This window comes from Chrysemys picta, chromosome 3 (assembly GCF_011386835.1).
Source record: "Chrysemys picta bellii isolate R12L10 chromosome 3, ASM1138683v2, whole genome shotgun sequence".
Classification (NCBI taxonomy): domain Eukaryota; kingdom Metazoa; phylum Chordata; order Testudines; family Emydidae; genus Chrysemys; species Chrysemys picta.
Genome location: NC_088793.1, coordinates 83,815,921 through 83,837,714, shown reverse-complemented (window position 1 = coordinate 83,837,714; position 21,794 = coordinate 83,815,921). Strand labels below are relative to the sequence as shown.

At 40.4% G+C, this 21,794-nt stretch overlaps 1 protein-coding gene across 6 annotated transcripts in view; it reads right to left on the bottom strand.

The window, feature by feature from the left end:
• Nucleotides 1-21,794, bottom strand: part of NR2E1 (nuclear receptor subfamily 2 group E member 1) — a 27,312-nt gene continuing 5,518 nt past the window's right edge. For 2 of the 6 annotated variants that reach the window (XM_065588314.1, XM_005287662.5), the window contains exons 2-9: nt 21,428-21,573; nt 17,377-17,464; nt 14,768-15,003; nt 12,359-12,505; nt 7,067-7,163; nt 6,529-6,678; nt 6,195-6,300; nt 1-1,403 (exon numbers count right to left, since the gene is read on the bottom strand). In XM_065588314.1, the coding sequence (XP_065444386.1) occupies nt 1,241-1,403; nt 6,195-6,300; nt 6,529-6,678; nt 7,067-7,163; nt 12,359-12,505; nt 14,768-15,003; nt 17,377-17,464; nt 21,428-21,573 (1,133 nt within the window). In that variant the 3' untranslated portion in view covers nt 1-1,240. Of the gene's footprint in view, nt 1,404-5,519; nt 5,819-6,194; nt 6,335-6,528; nt 6,679-7,066; nt 7,164-12,358; nt 12,506-14,767; nt 15,004-17,376; nt 17,465-21,427; nt 21,574-21,794 lie in introns of those variants that run through there. The other 4 variants (XM_065588315.1, XM_065588316.1, XR_010599572.1 and 1 more) reach the window with 3 other exon arrangements.

Here is a 21,794-nt window from a genome sequence, read left to right as displayed (position 1 = left end):
TTTTTATTCTTTGTAAATACAATGAGTACAACTTTTTAACTTCACAAATCAGTTAATCCACTTTGTACAAGAAAAGTTTTACTCATTCTATGATAGTTCAAGTGCTGATTTTTCTCAGTGCTAGTTCCTAATAACAAATCAAAATTTGAAAAGTACAGCAGCTATCTTTAAGTGTTTTTTCTACATTTTTCATAAGTATAGTCTTATATCAAATAAGCAGCTTATAACGTAGGTGTGTGTGTGTGAGAGAGAGAGAGAGAGATCAAAGCTTTAATTAGAACCCGAAGTTTTCTAAAAAGGCATTGGAGAGTCTTGGAGACTATTAGCATTGTATCAATTGACCATCTTTATTTCTTCATAATTAAGTTCTTTCCATTGTCTTTTGTAAGTTATTTCACCTTTCTGCACATCTCATTGACAGAGTTTGGCCACCATTGCCTTTGGTTTCAGCACTATGCCAATGGGACAGCGATCAGTTCACTGAATCAATCATCTCCATTTTATTTGGTTTTGCTGTTTTAGTCTTTCTTACTTGACTTGTATTCATTTTTCTTTTTGTGTGTGTGTGTGTAAAGCTCTTCTGTCTTTGAGATGTTAACCAAACTGAAATTCTGATGATTTGCATCAAAGTTTACCAGTTCATTTTACAGGAAGGCCTGGCCTGTTGAATCCAAAATGTAACTGCCAGCATAAGCTACTTTTTAAATCAGTTCTGAAGGCCACTTTATGATGTATTACAACAGAAGCAATGTTTCGGTAACCTGGTTTTAGATGTTATGTTATGAACATATTCGCCATATAAGCTACTTTTAAAACAGATCTGAAGGCCACCTCATGACGCATTATAACAGATGCAATGTTTAGTTACCCAATGTTCCAAATGAAAGAACTAAAGTACCTTCTTTTTATCTCAGATCTGCCAGCTAAATGATAGAATTGCACAGTCTTTCTTAAATATGACTGACAAATGAATTGCCACCACCCTGTAGAAAGAGAAGCAGCCAAATTCCATCCAATTCACTTTTTCTGTAGAGCAAAACACTCTCTCCATGCTCTAAATCACTCTGTTCAAGGCAGCAAAATCATATCTAATGGGACTTTTTTTAAATTTCTCAATCAATTTAAAAGTTAAACATTCCCAGGCTTATGCTTCCTGTAGATTTTGTTAGTTGAGGCTTATTCTCCATAGATAAAAGTTCTTATCAAACTGTCCGTCCTGATTGTTTATTTTTAAGGTGGTTTATATATCACTGGATTTGTACATATCTGAAAGCAGTCTTGTAATTGGCACATTCCCAATGGTCTTTTTGAAAAACACTTCTTCTATTGTAGATGGACTAATTGAACGTAAAGCTGGCAAAAGCAATAAGAGCTTTCCAAAACGGCAGGGTTGTGTGGGATACCTAGAATACAAAATTACAAAGAATGTTACTGAGGTGTAGTATGTTTCTCCAAATCGCAAAATCACTTACCTTAATGAGCAACAAAATCAAAATTAAACAAATTGTAGGGTTTGGTTCTGGCTGGGTGAAATCCTACTTGCCTTCTCATAAAAGTAGACCTGTTGACTTGAATGGGAATGCTGACTTGAGTGAGGTAAGCAGGCTTTGGGCCAATGTTTCCACATTTTGTTGTCTGGCCATTTTGTTTGATCTCTCAGATGAATAACTTATAGAAGGCCAAACTCTGCCCTGACTTACACCTCAAACAATAACCTTGAATTGGGTGTAACTCAAAGAATTTGGCCCATGTTAAATAAACTGGGTTTATTAGATTGGAAATTCAATCTACCCAGTATGCTGCAGATGTGTGAGTGCAGTGACTTTTAATTGACATTTTGAATACAAAATTCTGAGTGAGAAGGGACATTTCATTCCCCCTGAAAATATACATCTATAAAAGGCTATTTTCCATCCTGGTTAGCCACAGAATTCTTCCCAACTTTTAAAGATAAAACAATATGGGCCTGATTCTGATCTTGCTGGTGCTGATTTTTCACCAATGTAACTCTGCTGACTTTGGAGGCATTACTCTGGATTTTGCACTGCTGTAAGTAAAAGGAGAATCAGGCCCACTATCAAACATTTGGAGCCCGATTCTCCAATCTTCTATCACTTTCATTAATGTAAATCAGGAGTCACCTCATTGAAATCAAAGGACTTGCACTAGGGTAAAACTAGAATGAGAGCAGAATCAGGCCTCTTTCTTCACATGATGTCACATAATAAAAATACAGGATGAAATCCTGACTCTGTTGAAGTCAACGGAGTTTTCTCATTGACTTCAATGGGGCTAGGCTTTCACCTACAAAATTTCCAACACTCTTATGAGAATATATCAACATTCAATGGAAACTTCTAAGACATTCCAAGGCTATTGCATAGACAAAAGAAAATAAATCTCATATGATGGGTCCTAGCTCCATCAAACATGACCAACAATATGTTTTGCATGTCCACCTTTCCGGAAAAGTGGCATAGACTTTGATATGCCTAAAACTATGGGGAAGAGGGAGAATTATGCTATTCCTAATTGCTGCCTTTATTTAGACTGCAAGATTTATTTACAGTGTATAGTCATTCACTGCTCTTTACCCTTGTGGTGCATAACTCAGCGTTCCACTCCTGCACAAATACCCATGGAAAATTATTTATTAAGACCAAAAAGACTATCTATCTAGTCTGTAGTACGTATTGCTTTGGCATCTATGCTGACAGGCAGCCTCTCTATATTGTTCCACTGTTCTGTGCCTTTTTGTTCACCTCAGAAACCTGGATCACTCTGGAACCGTGAGACTAGATTCCCAGTTCATGCCTGTTCTCACAACCCATTTGTTTGTTCTCACAAGGCCATATTCTCCTTTCACACCAGTATAAATCACTGATGTAAATAGTTATACTGGGGTAAAACTGGTGCAAGTTAGGACTTCCAGAGCGTTTACCAGTGGGAAAGCTGAGTTTGGAAAGAGGACCATGCCATGTAAAGCACCTGCTTCCTGGCTTTTTCTCCCACTGGCTGGTCATGTAACCCTATCTCCCACTGAGCTCCAATGGCACACTATTCATGTGAAGGGGCTTCAATAGGGGTGGGGAGAGCATGCCACACAGCTGCTGCTTTTTCCTTTTTAGTATGTACTGGACAGAACTGGCTGGTATTTTTCTGTTTGCTCACATCTGCAGTGAAGGATTCTATCTATAGTCTAAATAAAGTACGTCAAAGATTTCTGCCAGTGAGCATCATTGTTTTTAAGAGTAGGCAATTTTTTAAATAAGTCCTTAGATTTGCAAAATACATGCAGTTGGTGGTGGAACTTCAGTATAGGTTATAGCTAGGCTTGGCAGGATTCATTTTCCCCCCTACAATTTAAATTGATTATATTAATGTTTATTTGTAAGCATTTTTTATTTTTATATATTTAAATTTTTACTGTTGCATGAAATTATGGGGGCTGGGGTCAACATACAAAGTAAACATCCCTAAGTCAAACTTTGATAAGTTCTCAAGCAGCATTGTTCTTACTTTGTCTATCTGTAAATGTTGGTTATCAATGGAAATATTTTTTCATCGGTTTGTGTGTACAGTGAAATGGATATTTATCGATTAAAAACCTAATCCTTTCAAGGCTAGTTATAGCAGTACTTGGTGGTGATGGGAGGGGGGGGATTTCCCTAGGAGTACATTGCCATCTGGATTCACATGTGTAACTCTCAGAGGATGTAATTCAGTGATCTACTGGAGATTTTATTTTATTCTATATAGGTTCTTATACCATGCTCATCACCATAGTATTTGTGTGTGTTAAGCAATATGACTAATGTCTGTCATGGTATGTGTTTGTTCTCTCATCTTCTTACTGAGGAGAAGTATGTGCAATGGAGTATTTTGTTTTAGATTTTATTTTTAAATGATACATAACATACACACACAGACATGTTGCTATGTGTTTGTTGGAGAAGGCAAGGTCAAAGAAATGTGCCTAGCACATGGAGCGGAAGGTGATGAGATTTGTGATGGTCCTTAGTTTTGGGGAAGTTCATACCACAATCTTGGGTTGGCCCGCGAGAGAACCCTGTCTCCCACACAGACAGGCTTCACCCTTATTGTACAGAGTTCCATTGTGCCAGAGGAGAAAAGCTGTTAGTGGAAGTTGTTGCCTATAAAATGAGTTAGGTCAAGAAATAAATAGAAATTAGGCTTTGGCTTTAATTAGGCTAAGTATAGAGGAGTATGGGAAATTGAGTTTGTTAGTGTCAGTAAAAGTTGGAGACAGTAAGATGGGAAAATTGAAGTTAGCAAGGACATAACCCAGGGTTATATTGTGCTATGTTTTGGTTAGAACTGGTTTTGGAATGGTTTTTAATTAGCATTTTTGAGAAATAGGAATGTTTTACTAAAATGCTATGAACACTGATAGCATGGAAAGAACATTGGTGCAAATGTTAATTTAAATAATGTGTAATGTGAAGAGCCAATGTAGAGGTGGAGGAAATGTGACTATGGTAATGGATAGGTTTAATGTTAATTAGTATTATCATGGGTTATCTAAGGAGTAGCCTTTTAAATTGGATGGAGCTCCAGTTAACACCAAAAGGGTACTATTAGGTTATAAGATTTTAAGGCTGTACTTTATCTGGTTGTCAGTGGACTGATCGGCTATTGATACACCATTCCATCTTTGAATTTGAGTACAATTGTAGTACTGTGTAAATGGTAATTGTATGCCTGTTTGCTTAACTAATCATTTTCTCTTTAAAAAAGTTTATTTCTATAATTCAAGGTGTCATCTACTAAATTAAATTGTCTGTAAGTGACCTTGAGACTTGAACCTGAAAACTAAGTTTGGTTTATTATATTCTTAGCTTTAGCGATTTAACATTAATTGACAACAATTAAAATTCAAGGTTACAAAAGTGGGAGGAGGCCCAGGTTGACAGCAGTGAGTCTAAGCGTTGCCCCTTTTCAGAATACTCGTTTAAGAAGAGGCAGTTTGGTGATATTGAGGGAAGTACATCTAATCTATGACACAAGACAGAATCCGGCTAAAAAGTTCAATTAATATTTCAAGCTGAAATTTTGGAAGGGACAGATGAGGGTAGATGACAAAAAAGAATGGGTAAATGGAAATGCACAGACTGGAGGTTAGACCTTTTTTTCTTTTTGGTGCACCACCATGTCCACGATGGAACCCTGAGGATTCCCCTTTCTCCTCCACCCTTGTGCCTCTACTCAAATTCCCCTTGCTCCAGGCCTTGCATTACAGCCAATTTATTTCTAGCTAAGGACTGGACAACACGCCTTTCAGAGCTCATCACCATAGCTCCTGAAATGACTGGAGGAGTCACTATTGAATGAGACGCAAAGCACACCCTTCCTCTCTGTCTCCTTTCCTCCCCACCCAATTGCCTAGTGAGTTGCTTTGGCAGTAGTCCTCCTAGCCCTTGTGATCCAAGGCTGGAGGATCGTTTTAAAAAGTATTCAAAGCATGGTGCTCTAAACTGTGGTCACATTAAGACAACTGCTCACATAGTGAGAATAACAGTGGTTTTCTACATAGTACATTTCACACATTCCCAGTTTTACCGTTGTTAGTTTCACAAGGTGGCGACTACAGCTTTTATAGTTGGTATAAAGGTTTCTGTATCTCATACGTTTTATACTGAACAAGACTGAAATGAGGTTTTCCATATAAACTATTATTCTCATCATTCTGGTTAAGATGGCACTGAGCTAGGAGTCACAAGATCTGGGTTTTTCTATTTCCAGCTCTGCCATGACTCACACTACGGTCTTGGACAAGTCACTGCCTCCGTTTCCTTATCTGAAAAATGGGAATAATACAATAAAAGATTTTGAGATTCTAAAATGTAAAGCACTGTATGTGATGTTTGTTGTTATTATTTAATACAGTAAAAGACATGCAAAATCTCCAGTTTTCTGAATGTATTATGTTCCTTTTCAGGTATCACATACCACGAAAAACTCCCTCTTTTTCATTTTCCCACTTATTTGAATACATTCCATGTTCCCCATTCCGTTTGGATAACCCAAGTTCTACTATAGGCATACAGTCACTGTGAAGATGGTATGAAATCCTGGCTCCACTGAACTCAATGGACGTTTTGCCATTGACCTCACTGAGGTCAGGATTTTACCCAGAGTGTTAGAAAAAAGTATTAAAAGAAAATATTGATCACCTGGTGTGGATGTAACTGTTCAGAGTGAGCTGAGCTTCATCTTGAAGAGCTGCAATGGCGGCAGCGTTTCGAAAACTTCTCAGTTCAGAACCACTGTGTGTAGGTACTGGAAAGCAGATCAGTAACTAGTCAGGTGGACTCTTAAGAAGGTCAAAATATTTAAGATTTAATGTAAAAATAAAGATGCATTTTTAAACATTTATATCAGAATTCAACAGCAGAAAACCAATTAGCTGATGTTATCACATCTGTTTTAAAATGACAGTGTAGACTTCGAAGTGGCTAACCAGCAAAATGGCTAGTTATCGAAAAACAAGAGATTATTTCTGCTTACCAGCTTTAAAAGTGACAATGCATTTGAGACAGGCAAATTCAGTAGCATCTAGCCGAAGTTGTCTAAATCTAGCCACAACCTCCTGTAAAGCTTGTATTTCTGAAATAATTTTATTCAGCTTCTGAGAATCTGTATTGTCACCATTCATGCCTAGAATAGAAACATATGAAAAAAATACTCTCTATTAAGGCATTTGTCTTAATGTATATCGATTTCTGACAAAATCCTCTGTATCAATATCTATTCAATTGTCACTCTTAGATATCCGATTCCATGTAAACTGACTATATTGTATGAAAGTTAATATAAAATCTTCTCTTGGATGATAACAAACACAGTAATTTGCATTTAAATGACAATGCAAGCAGTCATGAATACAACAAAACAACATTATTTGCATTTAAATATAGATTTATAAATGACAGGTATGCTCTATTGTTCAGCGGGAATTTGTTATTCTTTACATGTTGTTCTTTTTTCAGTAATGTATTTTTATGGTAATTTCTATAACAAAGTCATTAAATTGTGCAATTCTTACCAGATACAGCCAGTAGAGTGTTAGCATCAACTGGAATGGCCCATTGTGCTATTCCTAGAACAAACAGTTCTCTCCAAGCATCTTCCAAAAGCATCAGCTGCCATACAATAGATGTACAATATAACATGGTGTATAATTTATAGATTTATAAACATTTTCAATATGTAAATTTCTGTTATTTTAAAAACTGCTTTAAATGCCCGCCTTTGTATTTTCCCCTTTGAATATTTTAGCTCTTCCTTTATCTTTTTGATGAGGTGTATATGGATAAGAATATCTCTGGAAGAAATATTATTAGTATTAATTATTTGTATTACTGTAGAACCTAGTCCCCACTCACACTCATGACCCATTGTGCTAGGTGCTGTGCAAACATAAAGAGGGAGAGAGACAGTCCCTGCCCCAAAGAGCTTACACTCTTCATAAATATCTACTCATATCTTTCAAAAGCAGGCTTGCTCAATAAGCTCTCTCTTCTCCTCCTTTGTGTCAATAGACATGTGTATTGAGAGCAGAATGGATGCCAGATAGTTCTTTTAATGATTTCTGTACTATTAAACTTTTTTATCCTGCAAACGTGTGATTTGTGAAATGAGTGGATTATTAGGTGGTGGCCTGAACTAACACCATTGGATAGTGTGTCCATTCAAAGCACTACTACACAATGACAGGCATCCTCTTCTTTACATTTAATCCACTGTTGGTTAAACAATCTATGGTCGGTTAAAAGACAATATCTAGGTATATTAAAATCTTGTGTTTTCCTACTTTTGCTGAAAAGAGACCTTGAAAGCTGAACACTGAAATTTGGTTACTTTAGAGTGAGGCCCAAATCCAAACTCTAGAATGTTACTGAACTTTGGGGAAGTTCGAATCCGGGTCCAAACATCTTGGATTGTCCCTCTTCACCAAGGGACAAACCCCAACTCCACAGCCAAACACCTGTGGAGGTTGGAGCCTCTCTGATTTGGGTCCAGATATTGCAGCCAGTGCTATTGTTTGCTCTCCATAATCTTTCCATCCTAATTTGTTTTTGTAGATTTTTTTTTTCCTTGCGAGGGCTGAGTAGCGGACTCTGTGCCCAATTCACTTTTTCATTTGCACGGAGGCAATCCCATTGATTTAAGTACAAATACACTGGTAGGCATGAGAGGAAAATTAGGCTCTTTAGGATTTACAGTGGCAAAGCCAGCAAAGAATAATTTAAGTGCACATATGATATTTTGGCTTAGCCTACCTCCTTTGCATGGACATGGAGGGCCCTATATTCAGCTGAATCTCATCAGTTCCATGGCATGGTTTGAGGGGGACACCACAGAGAGTACACACAGTTGGGACTTGATGCCTCTTTGTGGTCCACAACAAGGTGGAGGTGACTGTGTGAGCAGAGCAAGACTAGGCTCAGGAAGGATTGTCTGGTGGCTCTATGATTATGATGATACATTCCCCAAAACCCCTACAAAGAAGGGAGGCATCACACAAGGGCCTGTGACTGCTACTGTCACCCTAAGACTTCAGTAGCAGTTGCAAAGAAGTTTCACTGGTGTTATGCAGTTGGCAGGAAAAGAGAAGGGATTCCATCCTCAAGCCTCAGGATAACACACGCTTAGACTTATACTGTTGGTCAAAGATTTTGCTGAGAAAACACTACATGGATTTTGGAAATATAGGGTATACCAGGAAGAACACATTTTGGAACTATTGAGTATAGTGATGTCCCTTTATAAAATAGAAAAAATAGAATCCTTTCAATAGAATTTTGTTTTTCTTACACATCTGAATTTTAAGAGATGCATTTCAGTTGACTGAAATCATCCAACAATTGGAAATTTCTTATCTAAGGTCTAATGTTTAATACCCAGTGTTTTAAGCCATATTGTTTTAATTAGATTCAGAGAGAGCTCTCCCAGAGTCAAAAGTCATTACAGCACTACTAGAGAGATGAGGTGGGTGAGCAGTGCTTAATTTGTACTGAAAGAGAGGCTGGGGCTCAAGCAATTTTTTTACATTCATAACTGATGCAGCAAGCCTAGAGGTGCCAGGGCTCAGCCCTGGCACAAATTAAGCACTGCGGATGAGGTAATACCTTTTAGGTCCAGTAAAAGATATTACTTCACCCACTTTGTCTCTTTAATATCCTGGGACCAACATGGCTACAACACCACTGCATTCCAGAACTATGACCATCATGACATCACAGTTACCTTTCTGTACCATCCACTTAGACTTTGCAGAGCTTTTATTCAACTCTAATAAAGAAATTGTGACTGAAATGTAAATGTATGTCTCTGCACATATGGGTTTTAATTAATTGCATTGGCTTTTATAGTAACAGAAACTGCCCAGCGATATGAAATTATCTGAAGTACCATACCCATCTCAGGTTTCTGGTGAGAGAAACAGAACTTACATTTCACTGAACACTGAAGCCTACTAACCAGCCATTCCTTGTGCCTTATAAAGAACTGATATTTCATTTAGATATGCAGGTTTCTATGTGGTATAAATAAACTGATTCTTAGGCATTAATTGGCTTTTGTAAAACTTTTTGTCACTTGTTCATGCAGAAGGCAATGAATAATGGTTCCTAGATTTATATCAACAACATGCAGTTAAAGTCAGAAGATTTTAGAAATCAAAGGAACTTTCTCCTCCACCACCACTAAGGCTTTCCTCGTTCCTATGAATATGTCTTTAAAGCCTCCAGTTGGAATAGCTCATGCTGACCTTAGTGAGGGTTTATAAATGGCCTTCATTCCTCAAAGAAATTAGAAAATCCCAGGTTTTCTACAGGACCTATTTCTGCTTCAGAATCAGGGACTATCTATAAGGATAACCTGCTATTGATTACTTGTGTTTTGTCAACAGACGGGGTTCCACATTTTTCAAGACAGAAAAGTGACATATAGTTGTAGAATTGTAATGTTTTAATTTTTCTAGAGGTACTCAAAACAAAAGCAGACCCTAGGAAAAGATTTTAGACACTTCAGCTAGATGTCAAACGACATGCAGAGGAAATTCAGACATTTTTATCTGTGCCACTAGCAAATTAAATTGAACACTAGTACTAGTGTAAGGATCATCTGTCTGATTCTCTAACAATGGAATAAGGCTATTAAAACAAGAGTTATTTCCTTTGAGATTCTCCTGAATGTGAGAGGAAGCTGAGGAATCATGCTAGAGAGAGGTTCAAACCATAGTTCCATATCTGAACCGCTCTGAAATTTGGATCCAGGTCTAAACTTTACAACTCAGACCCATCTTTACAACCTGGAGGGAAGAATGGTGAAGTTGATGTTGTTAGAACTTTAAAACAGATTCAATTGATGTTACAATTCGCTAACACTTGCCTTTTGTTTCAAATGTAAGCTACACTGCTGGCTCATTTAAGATGACAGGATAAACTGATTTCTGTGAGTTTAATGGGAAACGTTCAACAATATGAAATGTGCATTAGCTATTTCTACTGTATTGATGGGCCTCTCTCTTGGAAGATGTTTCCTTCCTCCCACTCCCTTCACCCCATTCTTCCTGGAGGGCTGAACTCTTGGGGAATTTTTACATATTAGACCAAATTGAGCCCTGGCCTAGGTGGATGCAACTGCTGTTGATGTGAATAGTCCATGGCTGAATTTGGTGGTTGTGGCATTATGACAGAGATTGTTTTCTTTGAAATGGCAGTAGTTTTCAAAGCAAAAACCATTTTCCATGATGTCTGTGTAGTAAAGTACGCTCTAAGTCTGATTCTGCAGCTCCTTCATAAGACTGATCCAGCTTCCCGATCCACAGGAGTAACTGATGAACTGGGCCCACTCCCATTATCTTCATGTCAGTTGTTCCCTGTTGATTGTTAAGCCTTTGGCTTATGCCAGCTCTGCCACCTCTCAAAGATCCCACTCATCCAATGGCCCTGAATGTATATACCTAAGGTGACCAGATGTCCTGATTTTTATAGGGACAGTCCCAATATTTGGGACTTTATCTTATATAGTTGCCTATTACCCTCCACCCCCTGGCCTGATTTTTCACACTTGCTATCTGGTCACTCTATATATACCTGATTTGCTGGTGACAATACATAGAGGGAGGTGAATGAGGCCCCACATATTTAACCTCACAAAAGGGCTCTCAAAATCTGTGACTAGCTCTAGAGAAGGGACCTTTCAGTTTCTCTAAGCAAATGTCTTTTTGTGCTACATGTGATAAGTATTTAGGTAGAAAACACTATTGTCATCCTAAAAATCTTCTTCTGCTCACAATATGCATTTGTTTATGTACTTACACTAACATACCACAGACTAATACAATTAGTTGTAATAAAATTAGTCTAATACAATTAGTTGTAATATTTAAGATATGACTCTTGTCTTTCTAGTTATTGTATTGCAAAATTAAACTCATTGATATCAAAATATTAGATACATTTTTGTGGTTGGGGCTTTGTGTAGTTTTTTTCCTTTTCTTATTGTCTGATTACTTTTCAGAACTAATGCATTATATTAAATTGATCAAGTCCTCATCAAAAATCAAGTCATTACAAAATTGCTTTAGTTACTATGGTTCACTCACAAATCACTTGAGGTAAAGGCAAGTTGTCACAGAGGAAAACAAGACAAATTAAGGATGATTTTAATTAGGAGGGGAAAAAAGAGTAGGCTGAATTCTGCTCTGAGTCAGATCAGTGTAAATGTGGAATAACTTCACTGAAGTCAGTGTGACATAGAGAACCATTTGGCCAGTGTACACTAGTAGGATTACATGGTAAGAATGTTTACTGAGAATGCACTTTCATCCAGAGAGCTCAAAGCACTTTACAAAGGAGAATAAATACCAGTATACTCAGTTTGCAATTGGAGAAGCTGAGGCATGCAGAGATTAAATGACTTGCAAAAGTTCAGAAAGAACGTGGAGGGAAGAGCCAGGAATAGAACTTGGAGGTGAACTTTTAGCCCCATTTAAATCAGTGGGAGCTTTGCCATTGACTTCAGTGGGGCCAGGATTTCATCCCCAGTCTCCTGACTTCCAGCCCTGTGCTCTGCAACATGCTGCCTCTTGTAATATTTGTCTTATAGCAACATCTATTTCCTATCTGAGTTTCACTATAAAATATCCATTTCAGACTGATGAAAATTGCTGTTAAAACAATATATTATTTTAGAGGTGGGCCAGATCAAAAATTATGGGGGCAATATTCCTTTGGGGGGTGAAAAATCTGATCTAGATCTGAATTTTGTGGACCATCTTTAATATTGTTGCGAGACTAAGGACAATTACTCATTGTATAAGTCTTACCTGATCTTGTAACGACAGAGTGGAAAAGGCTGGAACGCTCTTGGCCCATTTGATGCTCATAAAGAGAAGCCTGGCAGCAGATTCACAAACAGATTCAGTGGCCACTTCATAGAGGTACATAGGTGTACCATTGACTTCATGTGGATACTAATATAAAAAGTAAAACAAGGAAGAATAAAAAGTGACTAAGATAGCCATAGAGTTTAAGGTGGGAAGGAACCACCAGATCATCTTTTCTGACCTCCTGTATATCCCAGGCCACCACCCATGCACTAAACCCCGCAACTAACATGAGACCAAAATATCACAGCCTCCAGAAGACTAGACTATTATGTGCCACGGGCAGAGAATAGGAGGGACTGAGATGCAGCAGTGCCTGAAGCCCCTGCAAGGGTAGGGAAATGATTAAGTGAGATACTCCCAGATAATCCTGGCAAGTGACCCACAAGCACATGTTGCAGAGGAAGGTAACCCCTCTCCCTCCCAAGATCATTGCCAGTCTAACCTTCTCAATTTATAAAAATTCCTTCCCAACCCAGCATATGGTGACCCATTAGACCCTGAGCATGTGAACAAGAACCAGCCCCTTGAGCATGTGAGCAAGAACTAGTCAGCCAAGAACCTGAGAGAGAGAATGCTCTTTGCCACCTCTGAGCCCTGATCCACCCCAGTCAATGTCCCATCTCCAGCCATAAGTATCTCTGATGCTTCAGAGGAAGGAGATAAAAACAAAAAATAAAATAAACTACAAAACTAAACCACCCAAACAAACAAACAGTATACATTGGGGCAAGGGCGAGGGAGAATCCTCTCTGCAGGTGGCTGGTTGAAACCCTGAAACATGAGGTTTCAGGAACATAAACATAAAACAAAAACCGGAAGTGAGACCACTGGCTGCTAAGCCCTGCCCTCTTTATTCTTCACCTCAGATATGCCTGCACTTCACTAGTCATTCCTGTATATAGATAACTGATGCAATCCCATCCTGCACCCACTGAAATTAATAGCAAAACTTCCGTTGGCTTCTGTGGGCCCTTTATAAAGCAGGTTATTTGCTTTGCTATCCATGGGGATGAATGGGTTCATATAAGCATAGGATCACAGTATGGCAGATGTAAATTCTAACAATAGAAAAAACCTATTAAAAATGTAGCTTGATTCCTGGACCCTGTCTCATTACTTTATTCAGCGTTCTCTGCTCTCAGAGCAGATATATAGATATTATATAATAAAATATTGATTCAAATACATATATATAAGTATATATATATATATATGTATTTGAATCAATATTTTATTTTGTCACCCTTAATTCACACCCAGATTCAGCAGTCTATCCCTATTCCTCAGAGCACTTAAGCAGGTGCTTAGCCTTAGTCACATGCTTAAGTCCCATTGAGTTCAATTGGATTTAAACATGTGCTGAAGTGGTTTGCAGAAAGCACCGAGTAAAATGCATTTTCTTTCTAAATAATTTCTGGTTTAATATTTTTGAATGTACATTTACAAAAATAGAAATATGATTTTTACAAGCAAGTTCACAGGGGGTTTCACCGAGCAATAGACCAGGTTGATTTACAACAATTTGTCTGTAATTTGTCACTCTAAATACAAATGTGCTTATGAGTATTTTGGAAAGGAGAGCATGAAAATATTTGAGTTATCAATTTAAATAACTCATAGATAAGCCTCATCCACCAAGTTTATGACAGCAATTTCCTATGCTGCTTATTAATGTCAAAGTCCAGAAATAAAAAGATAAATATACTAGATAGTTGGATAGGCTGCGATAATTTGCTCAGTACATTACAGTGCATTGTGGGCTCAGTCGTTACAGAGCTGGGCCTTTTATTGTCCAGAAAATCAATGATTCTCCAATCTTGGGTTATTTTAATAATACTATGTCCATGATTGTAACATGTAGGTCGGCGGGTAGTCTGCAGGTGGCAGTGTCTATGAACTGTTCCACTGTATGTAGGTCTTTCTAGGGAATGCATATTTATACATATACTATAACATCTCACAAATGGTGTGTGCTTATGTCTAAAATGCTTTGGTGTGTATTTATCTCAATATAGCGAGAATGATTTTAACTTGCAGACAATCATTCTTTTACTCACCACCAAAATAGTTTTTTAAGTATTGAGGGGGCCAATCATAAATTTCTTATTCAAACAAAATTCTCCTTAAAATCAACAGGAGCATTTACACTTCATAGTAGCAGGTCCTGATTTGTATTCTACTATAGAAATGACTGGATCTCACACAAACACACCCTCTGGAGACACTTAACAACCCCAGCTCTAAAACAAGACTTGCCAACCCCTGATTTCAGGTCCTAATATTTTGGCCATAATCTCTGAACACTCTCGCAGTGCCCCTGATTAGAACACAGAAGACAGCTCTGACCTTTGGAGTTGGTTGTGCCAGGCCCACCAACGTCTGCCGCTCGGGGGTAGTCGATACAGCAGCCAGCTCTAGATTGTGGGGTTCCAGCTGCGTGACAGCCGTAAAGAAGGCCGGAGCAGGTAAAGCTGCTGAGGGAAAGTGAGGTGTAGCTCCATTCTCTTCCTTGTGTCCTCTGAAATACAGCGCGACTTGCTTCCTTATTGTGGATGTCCTTGGGCCTCTTTCGTGTTGCACAGCTGGGAATAAAGAGCTCAATGAGTGAATACATTACCCAGTTGTGGCCTGATCCCAAAGCCCATTTAAATCAATGGAAAGACTCCCATTAACTGCAAAGGGCTTTGGAACAGGGCCCCACTGACTTACTGTACTTCATTGTCCTTGGTTATTTAATGGTGCATGCAGAATTAAGTGCCTGATATTGCATACCATATCATTACTTTCAGTGCCTAATATTAGGTGGTTGGCTTTAAATGCAGCATGAACCTCCAGATTTTCCCCCCAAAACCAATGAAAATAGTTATCTGAAAGTTTGTCTGGATTTCATTTATAGGCATAGTAGCCATCTCTTCAGCATGACAATGTTATTCATTTAGTGGCAACAGGCATTTTATAGCCCTGGTTTTCTTTTCCTGCTACGTCTAGTTTAGGATTGCTGTGGGGTTCTTTGTGTGGTAACTAGTTACTGGGTCATATTATGTTGAGGAGCAAATCAGTAGGACGCTAAAGTCCTGTTTTATTAGGTCATGATATTGCACAACTTTGATTGTGCTATTCCCCAGGAAGTGTCTGAAATACAGGTTGAGTTTTGTAATCTGGACTCAGCGATGCATTAGCCTTGCCTAGATTTTGTTGCCTGGAGTTTTATGGGATAGCTCTAGTGAATCTGCAAGGAAATATTTGCCTGTCCCATCAGCAATAGGGTTGCCAATTTTGGTTGGATGTATTCCTGGAGGTTTCATCACATGACATAATATTTAATTAAAGATTAATCTTTAATTCCTGGAGACTCCAGGGCCATCCTGGAGGGTTGGCAACCCTAGTCAGCAATGACAACACAATACTTTCCAGACTAACTCTGGCAGGCATTAGAACCAGGCCAATAGAAAACAAAAACAAAAAACCTACTAAAAAGTAAATAAGTTTAATTCAAAATTATAATGGGAAATAGTCAAGATTCGATAAGAGTTTCAACCTAATGAGTCACATGGAGTGTTTGCCCGATTAAACTCTGTTGCTGGTCTCCATAGGATCGGAATCGGATTCAAGTTGAGAAGATTTATGCCAATAACTGTGGCAAGTGCATCAGGAAATCTCTCTATCTCGGCATCTTCAATGTACGGTCACGTGCTAAAAAACAAGTGTGAAATCCTGACCCCATCGAGGTTAAGCGGAGCTTTGCCCAGGACTTCCCAGGAGCCAGGATTTCACTTTCCTTGTTTCGGACCGAAATGTGTTGAAAGGTTTATTGGGCACTAGAAGACAGTAGACAGTTGCACATGAGTATATTGAATGAATGCCAAGCCAGGCTGACTACTGCTGGTGGATTATCATTGAAAAAATCGTCATTGTTTCGGGCTACTGTTTCTTCCACAAAGACGATTTGTGGCTCATCATATTGTTTATTGTATAGGGAAATCTTACAGCTCACAGTTTGCTGACCTGGCGAGGCCTCGCGGCTTCCAAGGGACGCACTTTAATTGATAGTTTAAGTGATTCTTAATTCTATTATTAATAGTTGCATCTCACAAAAGCTAAGGTGAAAGGCTAATTTTAACAGCATGGTTCTTAATTCTCAGGATAAAGCAAGGGATTCCTGTCTGCACTGATGGGAGTGGCAAAACTCCCATCGTCTTCAATAAGCCGAGGGTTTCACCCACTGCCTACACTTCATTCAATTGTTATAGAACGACTTTGGGGGGGGGGTGTCTGATTGAGACGTTAAAACAAGGGACTGGATTGTGTCTAACCTGATCAACGCTTAGGGCTGTGGGATAACTGGGTCATTATTACTCGGAGCTCTATGACATTTCTGTTCCCTGCACAAAAATCCTGCAGCCCCTTACCAAACGTTGGATCTGGACATTATGGGTCAAATCCATCCCTGGCATAGCTCCGCTAACTCGAATGGATCCACGCCAAGGGCTGGATTTGGCTGAAATACATTAATTGGTGGTTTCATTGCACTTGTTTCACTGTTTTAGTTGCTTTTGTCATCAACGCAAACAATTTGCCCAGCACTGGCTTTGGGTCTATTGTACATAGTTGAATAACAGACGTCCCGATGGGAAGGCATCGGCTCCGAATTGGGTGCATGGGCGGGGCGGGGGCAGGAGGGCTAAAAGCAGTGGTGGTGGTGTTTTGGGGCAGGCGGGAAGCGTCGGGGCTGGGGCTGGGCGTGAATTGCTCCTGGGCAGGAAGGGGTCATTGAGCTGAGCCAGGCACGGTGGAAGGGGAGGGAGAATTTTGCCGACAGGTGGAGGGCAGCTGGAAGGAAATACTACGGGCCGTGGGTTCAAGGCGCTTGCATTACAATGCGTTTTTTCCATACATGCGATGCATGGTTCATACTACTCAGCCAAAAGGAGAAGGGTAAAAGGATGTGCAAATACCATCTTTGTTCATGTTGACTTCCAAGCATTTCTTCAGTCGACACGCCCTGCATTGGTTCCTGTGTGTCTTATCCACGGGGCAACCTCCCTAAAACAGAGAAACGCCTTTCGTTAAGAGATGGGCTTGCACAGGGCATGGGGTGGGGAACTGACAAGCGAACGGCGGGGCAGCTAAGAACCTGCTCGGTGATCACAGCATTAGGGAGTACTCCCCCCTCCCTTTAGCACGTGGTTTGTGCCCTTTCTGCTTGTGGTCCGCCTAGGAAGGATTTGTAAACGGAGGGATGTATGGTGCCAACGATTTTCCACGCGGAACATCAGCCCGAAATCAGTGAGGAGTTCTGCTTTTAAACCGATGCCACCATATGGCCCTGTGTATTTACACTGCGTAACCTCCCCTGGGTCACCTGTGTGCACGGTCCTTACTCAGGCGAAACTCCCAGCGACGCCAAATAGGAGTTTGGCCTGAGCAAGCAGCTCAGACGTGGGCCCTTGGTCGGCGCAGTCTGTAGTTGGAGAGGACAGGAGCAGCTCGGAGGTAGAATCGTTTGGGTTTACAGGATCCCTTCGCTTCAGCGGTTGGGTTGTAGCCTGTGCAGTTACTTCTACAGAAACAGACAAATGAAGGGGAGACTATAGCGTGTGCCGAAGCGTCCCGGTGAGAAACGGAAGAAAGGGCTCGTTTGGCGGGTGTGAGTCCATGCTCTTGGAATCCGATCTAGTCACAAAGAGGAGACTATTTCGAGGGTTATACTGGTGTGTATGTAGGGTGTAACGAGGTGTAAGGGACCAAATCCTGTTGGCCTCATTCCTGGAAGCAGGTGAAATCAATAAAGCAGAATCTGGTCTCAGTCAGAGGGGAAAACCGGAGTCACTCCAAAGTGACTCCAAATGGAGTTACCAAGGATTTCCACCGGTGTAAGTAAGATTAGAATCTGGCCCAATGGGGCTACTGGATTGAGTAAGGCGAACAGGATTTGGCCCCTAACAAATGAGTGGGCAGGTGGTTATGGACAAATCTGTTTCAGCACCTTAGACAGCTCCCCACCCCCAGAGGCTCCAGCTGCGCCCCGGAATAACAGAGCTCCCCAGGCCTGCAGGTGCAGCAGGAGCCCTTGTCCGAAGAGGAGTAGTATAGACTTAGTATAGACTTAGAGACATCCACAGTCCCAGAAAGTCACGTGCAGCCCTCGGCTCAGTAAGCCAGAAATATTCAGCCACAAAGTCAAACTTCAGCCGATACTGAGGTAGCAGACATGCAGACCTTAAGAAGATGGGACAAGACGGGGGTGGGTGGATTTTGTAAATAAATGTAAATGTTGGTGACAGATATCGGAATTCTAAAAAAAGAAACTGAACCAGACACACTCTGTGTGTGTGTGTGTCTGTCTGTCTCTGTCTGTTTTTATACTCTAGCATCGGCTATATTCATTTAGCCCCGGAGCCTCGGATAACTTGACTTATGCAAGCAAAAGCTAATGGTCCTTTTTTCAGTCTGCCCCTTATCCTCTGGTACTAACTCCTGACACCATGTGTGATTATACCGCCATACCCCCACCCCTCCGGTGCCCCGTGAGACATGACAATGAAGGAAAAACCCTTCTCAGAAAGGTGGGAGCCTGGTATAAATTGTTGCTGTTAATTGTTCAGAAACAATTTGGCTGTAACTCTGCAGTTCTGACTTGCGGTGTGAGCTGGAAACCAGTTCGCACCTGCGGAGACCCTGTAGAATTTACATTCCTCGTCGGTCAATGGAAACTCGCCTTTCACAGAAGTCAGGTTGCAAAGCGAAACTTATTCCGGACTCTTATGGGGGTCTCCAGCTCACACTGAAGTAAGATGCAAAATACCCACAGACTTCAGTTACTTAGGTTCGGGCCCAGATAGACGCTTTCTCTTCTCTAGCTCTTCAAAGTGCACTCAAACAAAAAAGCTTCCCACCTAAAACACCTTCCGAGATTATCCAATGAACAGAAGCAGAGGGCACCTAAGGCAATATTGATATGAGTAAGGATGATTGGTAGCTGCTTCGGGAAAATCGATTTACTCTCCCTGCACGGTTCCATTGTGTAGAAGTAGAAAGCTGATGCTGTCGGATCAATTTACTTCATTATTCTCTTTGCCATCCGCCTTTTGACTTGACAGCCTTTTCCCTTTTTATTGTTACATATTAGCCGATCTTTAAATGTGTGAGGGTGAGTTGAGGTGCCACAAGTTACACAGCACCCTTGTGCATGCGCTATATAATTGTATGTTGATTCACTGCTGTCCTTCCTCGGGCATAGTTCACTGTGAAATCAGTGGGAATTCGCCTGGGACAGGACTGCAGGATCGTGTTTGTAAACACACACAGGAGACAAGGAGCATGGTGTAAAGTGAAAATTATTTTCCGCGGTGAGTGAACAGTTCAAATACTCGGAAAGGGGAAACCTCGATTCATTATTCTAGCGCTAATCCTTCAGGTATGATAGTAAATGCCGTCATATTATTTTCCACCACTCCTTATTCTATTTACAACACAGGCAATTAACCCTCTACTTGAATCTACCAGTTGCCTTTATTATAATAGATTTGCAGCGTTGCTGTAGCCTTTTGGGCCCAGGATATTAGAGATCACAAGGTGGGTGAGGTCATATCTTTTATTGGGCCAACTTCTGTTGGTGAAAAAGACAAGCTTTTGAGCTCCACTGTTCTGAAGAAGAGCTATGCGGAGCTTGAAAGCCTGTCTCTTTCACTAACAGAAGTCGGTCCAATAAAAGATATTACTTCGCCTGCCTTGTCTCTTTTATTATAATAGGTATTTATTAGATAGTTGGTGGGAGCTGGAATTTTTACTGTACTAAGTTTCATAGTGACCTGGAAAAGAAACTCTAGCGAGAGAAGCTTGTTCAAAAAGTTTGTACAAACGTCTTTTCTAGTGAGATGGGCGGGTGGAGGGGAGAGGGAGTTTTGTTTTCAAGAAATCTTCCCTGTAACTATGGTATTGGCTTGGCTTGAACTCATCAGCTCCTCCATTCACCCCTCTCCGTCCCCATAACTGCGCTTTTATTTTAATTAAGGGGGGTTAGCGGTAGGGGAGACAGAAATCAAAAGCGGGGGGGGGGGCGTTGATTGTTCTCCGACTTGGTTATGTTTTAATAGCAAAGTTTATGTCAGAACATTGTCTTAAAATATTTGCGAGTCTCTGCCCTCTTTTCTGCTTCAATAAGCTCGGTAGGAGTACGCAGAGTGGGTCTGACCTGCACCGCCATGTAGCGAGGACAAACAGAACCTGTAGCAAGAGAAGGCCACACCAATGTATGTCACTGTCGTTAAGGTAAATTGGTTTATTGTTTGAATCTATTTTGTCTCTGTGCTGCTGAACGGAGTATTTATATACCTAGACACTTCCACATATGCGCACAACCAGAGAGTAATCTGAACACGTGGAGACTGGGGCATTGGCCCTGGAAAACTGCCCAACCTAATGCTAATCTACATTGTGTTAATTGACACATTCTAATTTTGAACCCCTCTTGCTTTGAGAGGAAAGATCTGACGTCTGGAATCAGACTCTTGGTTCATGAAATCCGTTATCCTACGTCAATCCAATACCTAATGCTTCAGAGACCGTTCGGTGGCCAGTATATCTGGCGAAACTCCTCCACAATGCAGTGGATGGGGAAGGCATTTCTTCCTGATCACCGCAGGCGATCATTTTGTCCTGAAGCATGAGATTTGATTTTTGATTTGCTGTTTAAATCCCCCCAGGAACTTGACTCCTATTTTATTATAATACGTGTCCGGAAGAAGCTTGCATTAAACGTACTGTTCAAATGTGACTATCCTTAAAATGTTTAGCAAACGTCCGGATCTGCTTAAATCTATCACAGACAAATCCTAGGCCCCCACCACCCCATTTCCAGAATGTATTAAGATGGCATCCAGTTGGCAGGAAGCATATTAGATTTGGATCCATATTTCGGCAGGACAGAGGGGAACTCCGGAGCGACCGTACAATAAATAACTCTTTGGAAGTGGAAGGGGAATGAGCCGGTGCTGTCACTAGTACCTGATTTCCAGATTTGCAGACGTACGTCCTGTTCCTCCTGATGCTCCGTTTGAAAAATCCCGAGCATCCATCGCAAGCGTAAACCCCATAGTGCTTGCCGGAGCTGCGGTCCCCACACACTTTACAAGGGATGTCTAATATACGACCTGAAAAAGCAGAGGCAAAGGGGGGGGGGGGGAGAGAGAGAGAGAGAACTAAGCAATCTGACCTCTGAAGGGATTAGCACCAGAGCTGCGATAAAAGCAAATAATGAAGTGATTTTATAGGCAACCTTCTTTTCCTTGAGCAAGTGTCAGTTTTCTACAATGAGAATTATTCATGCACCGCTACATTTATTTGAATCTTCTATAATCGCCAAGACCCATTT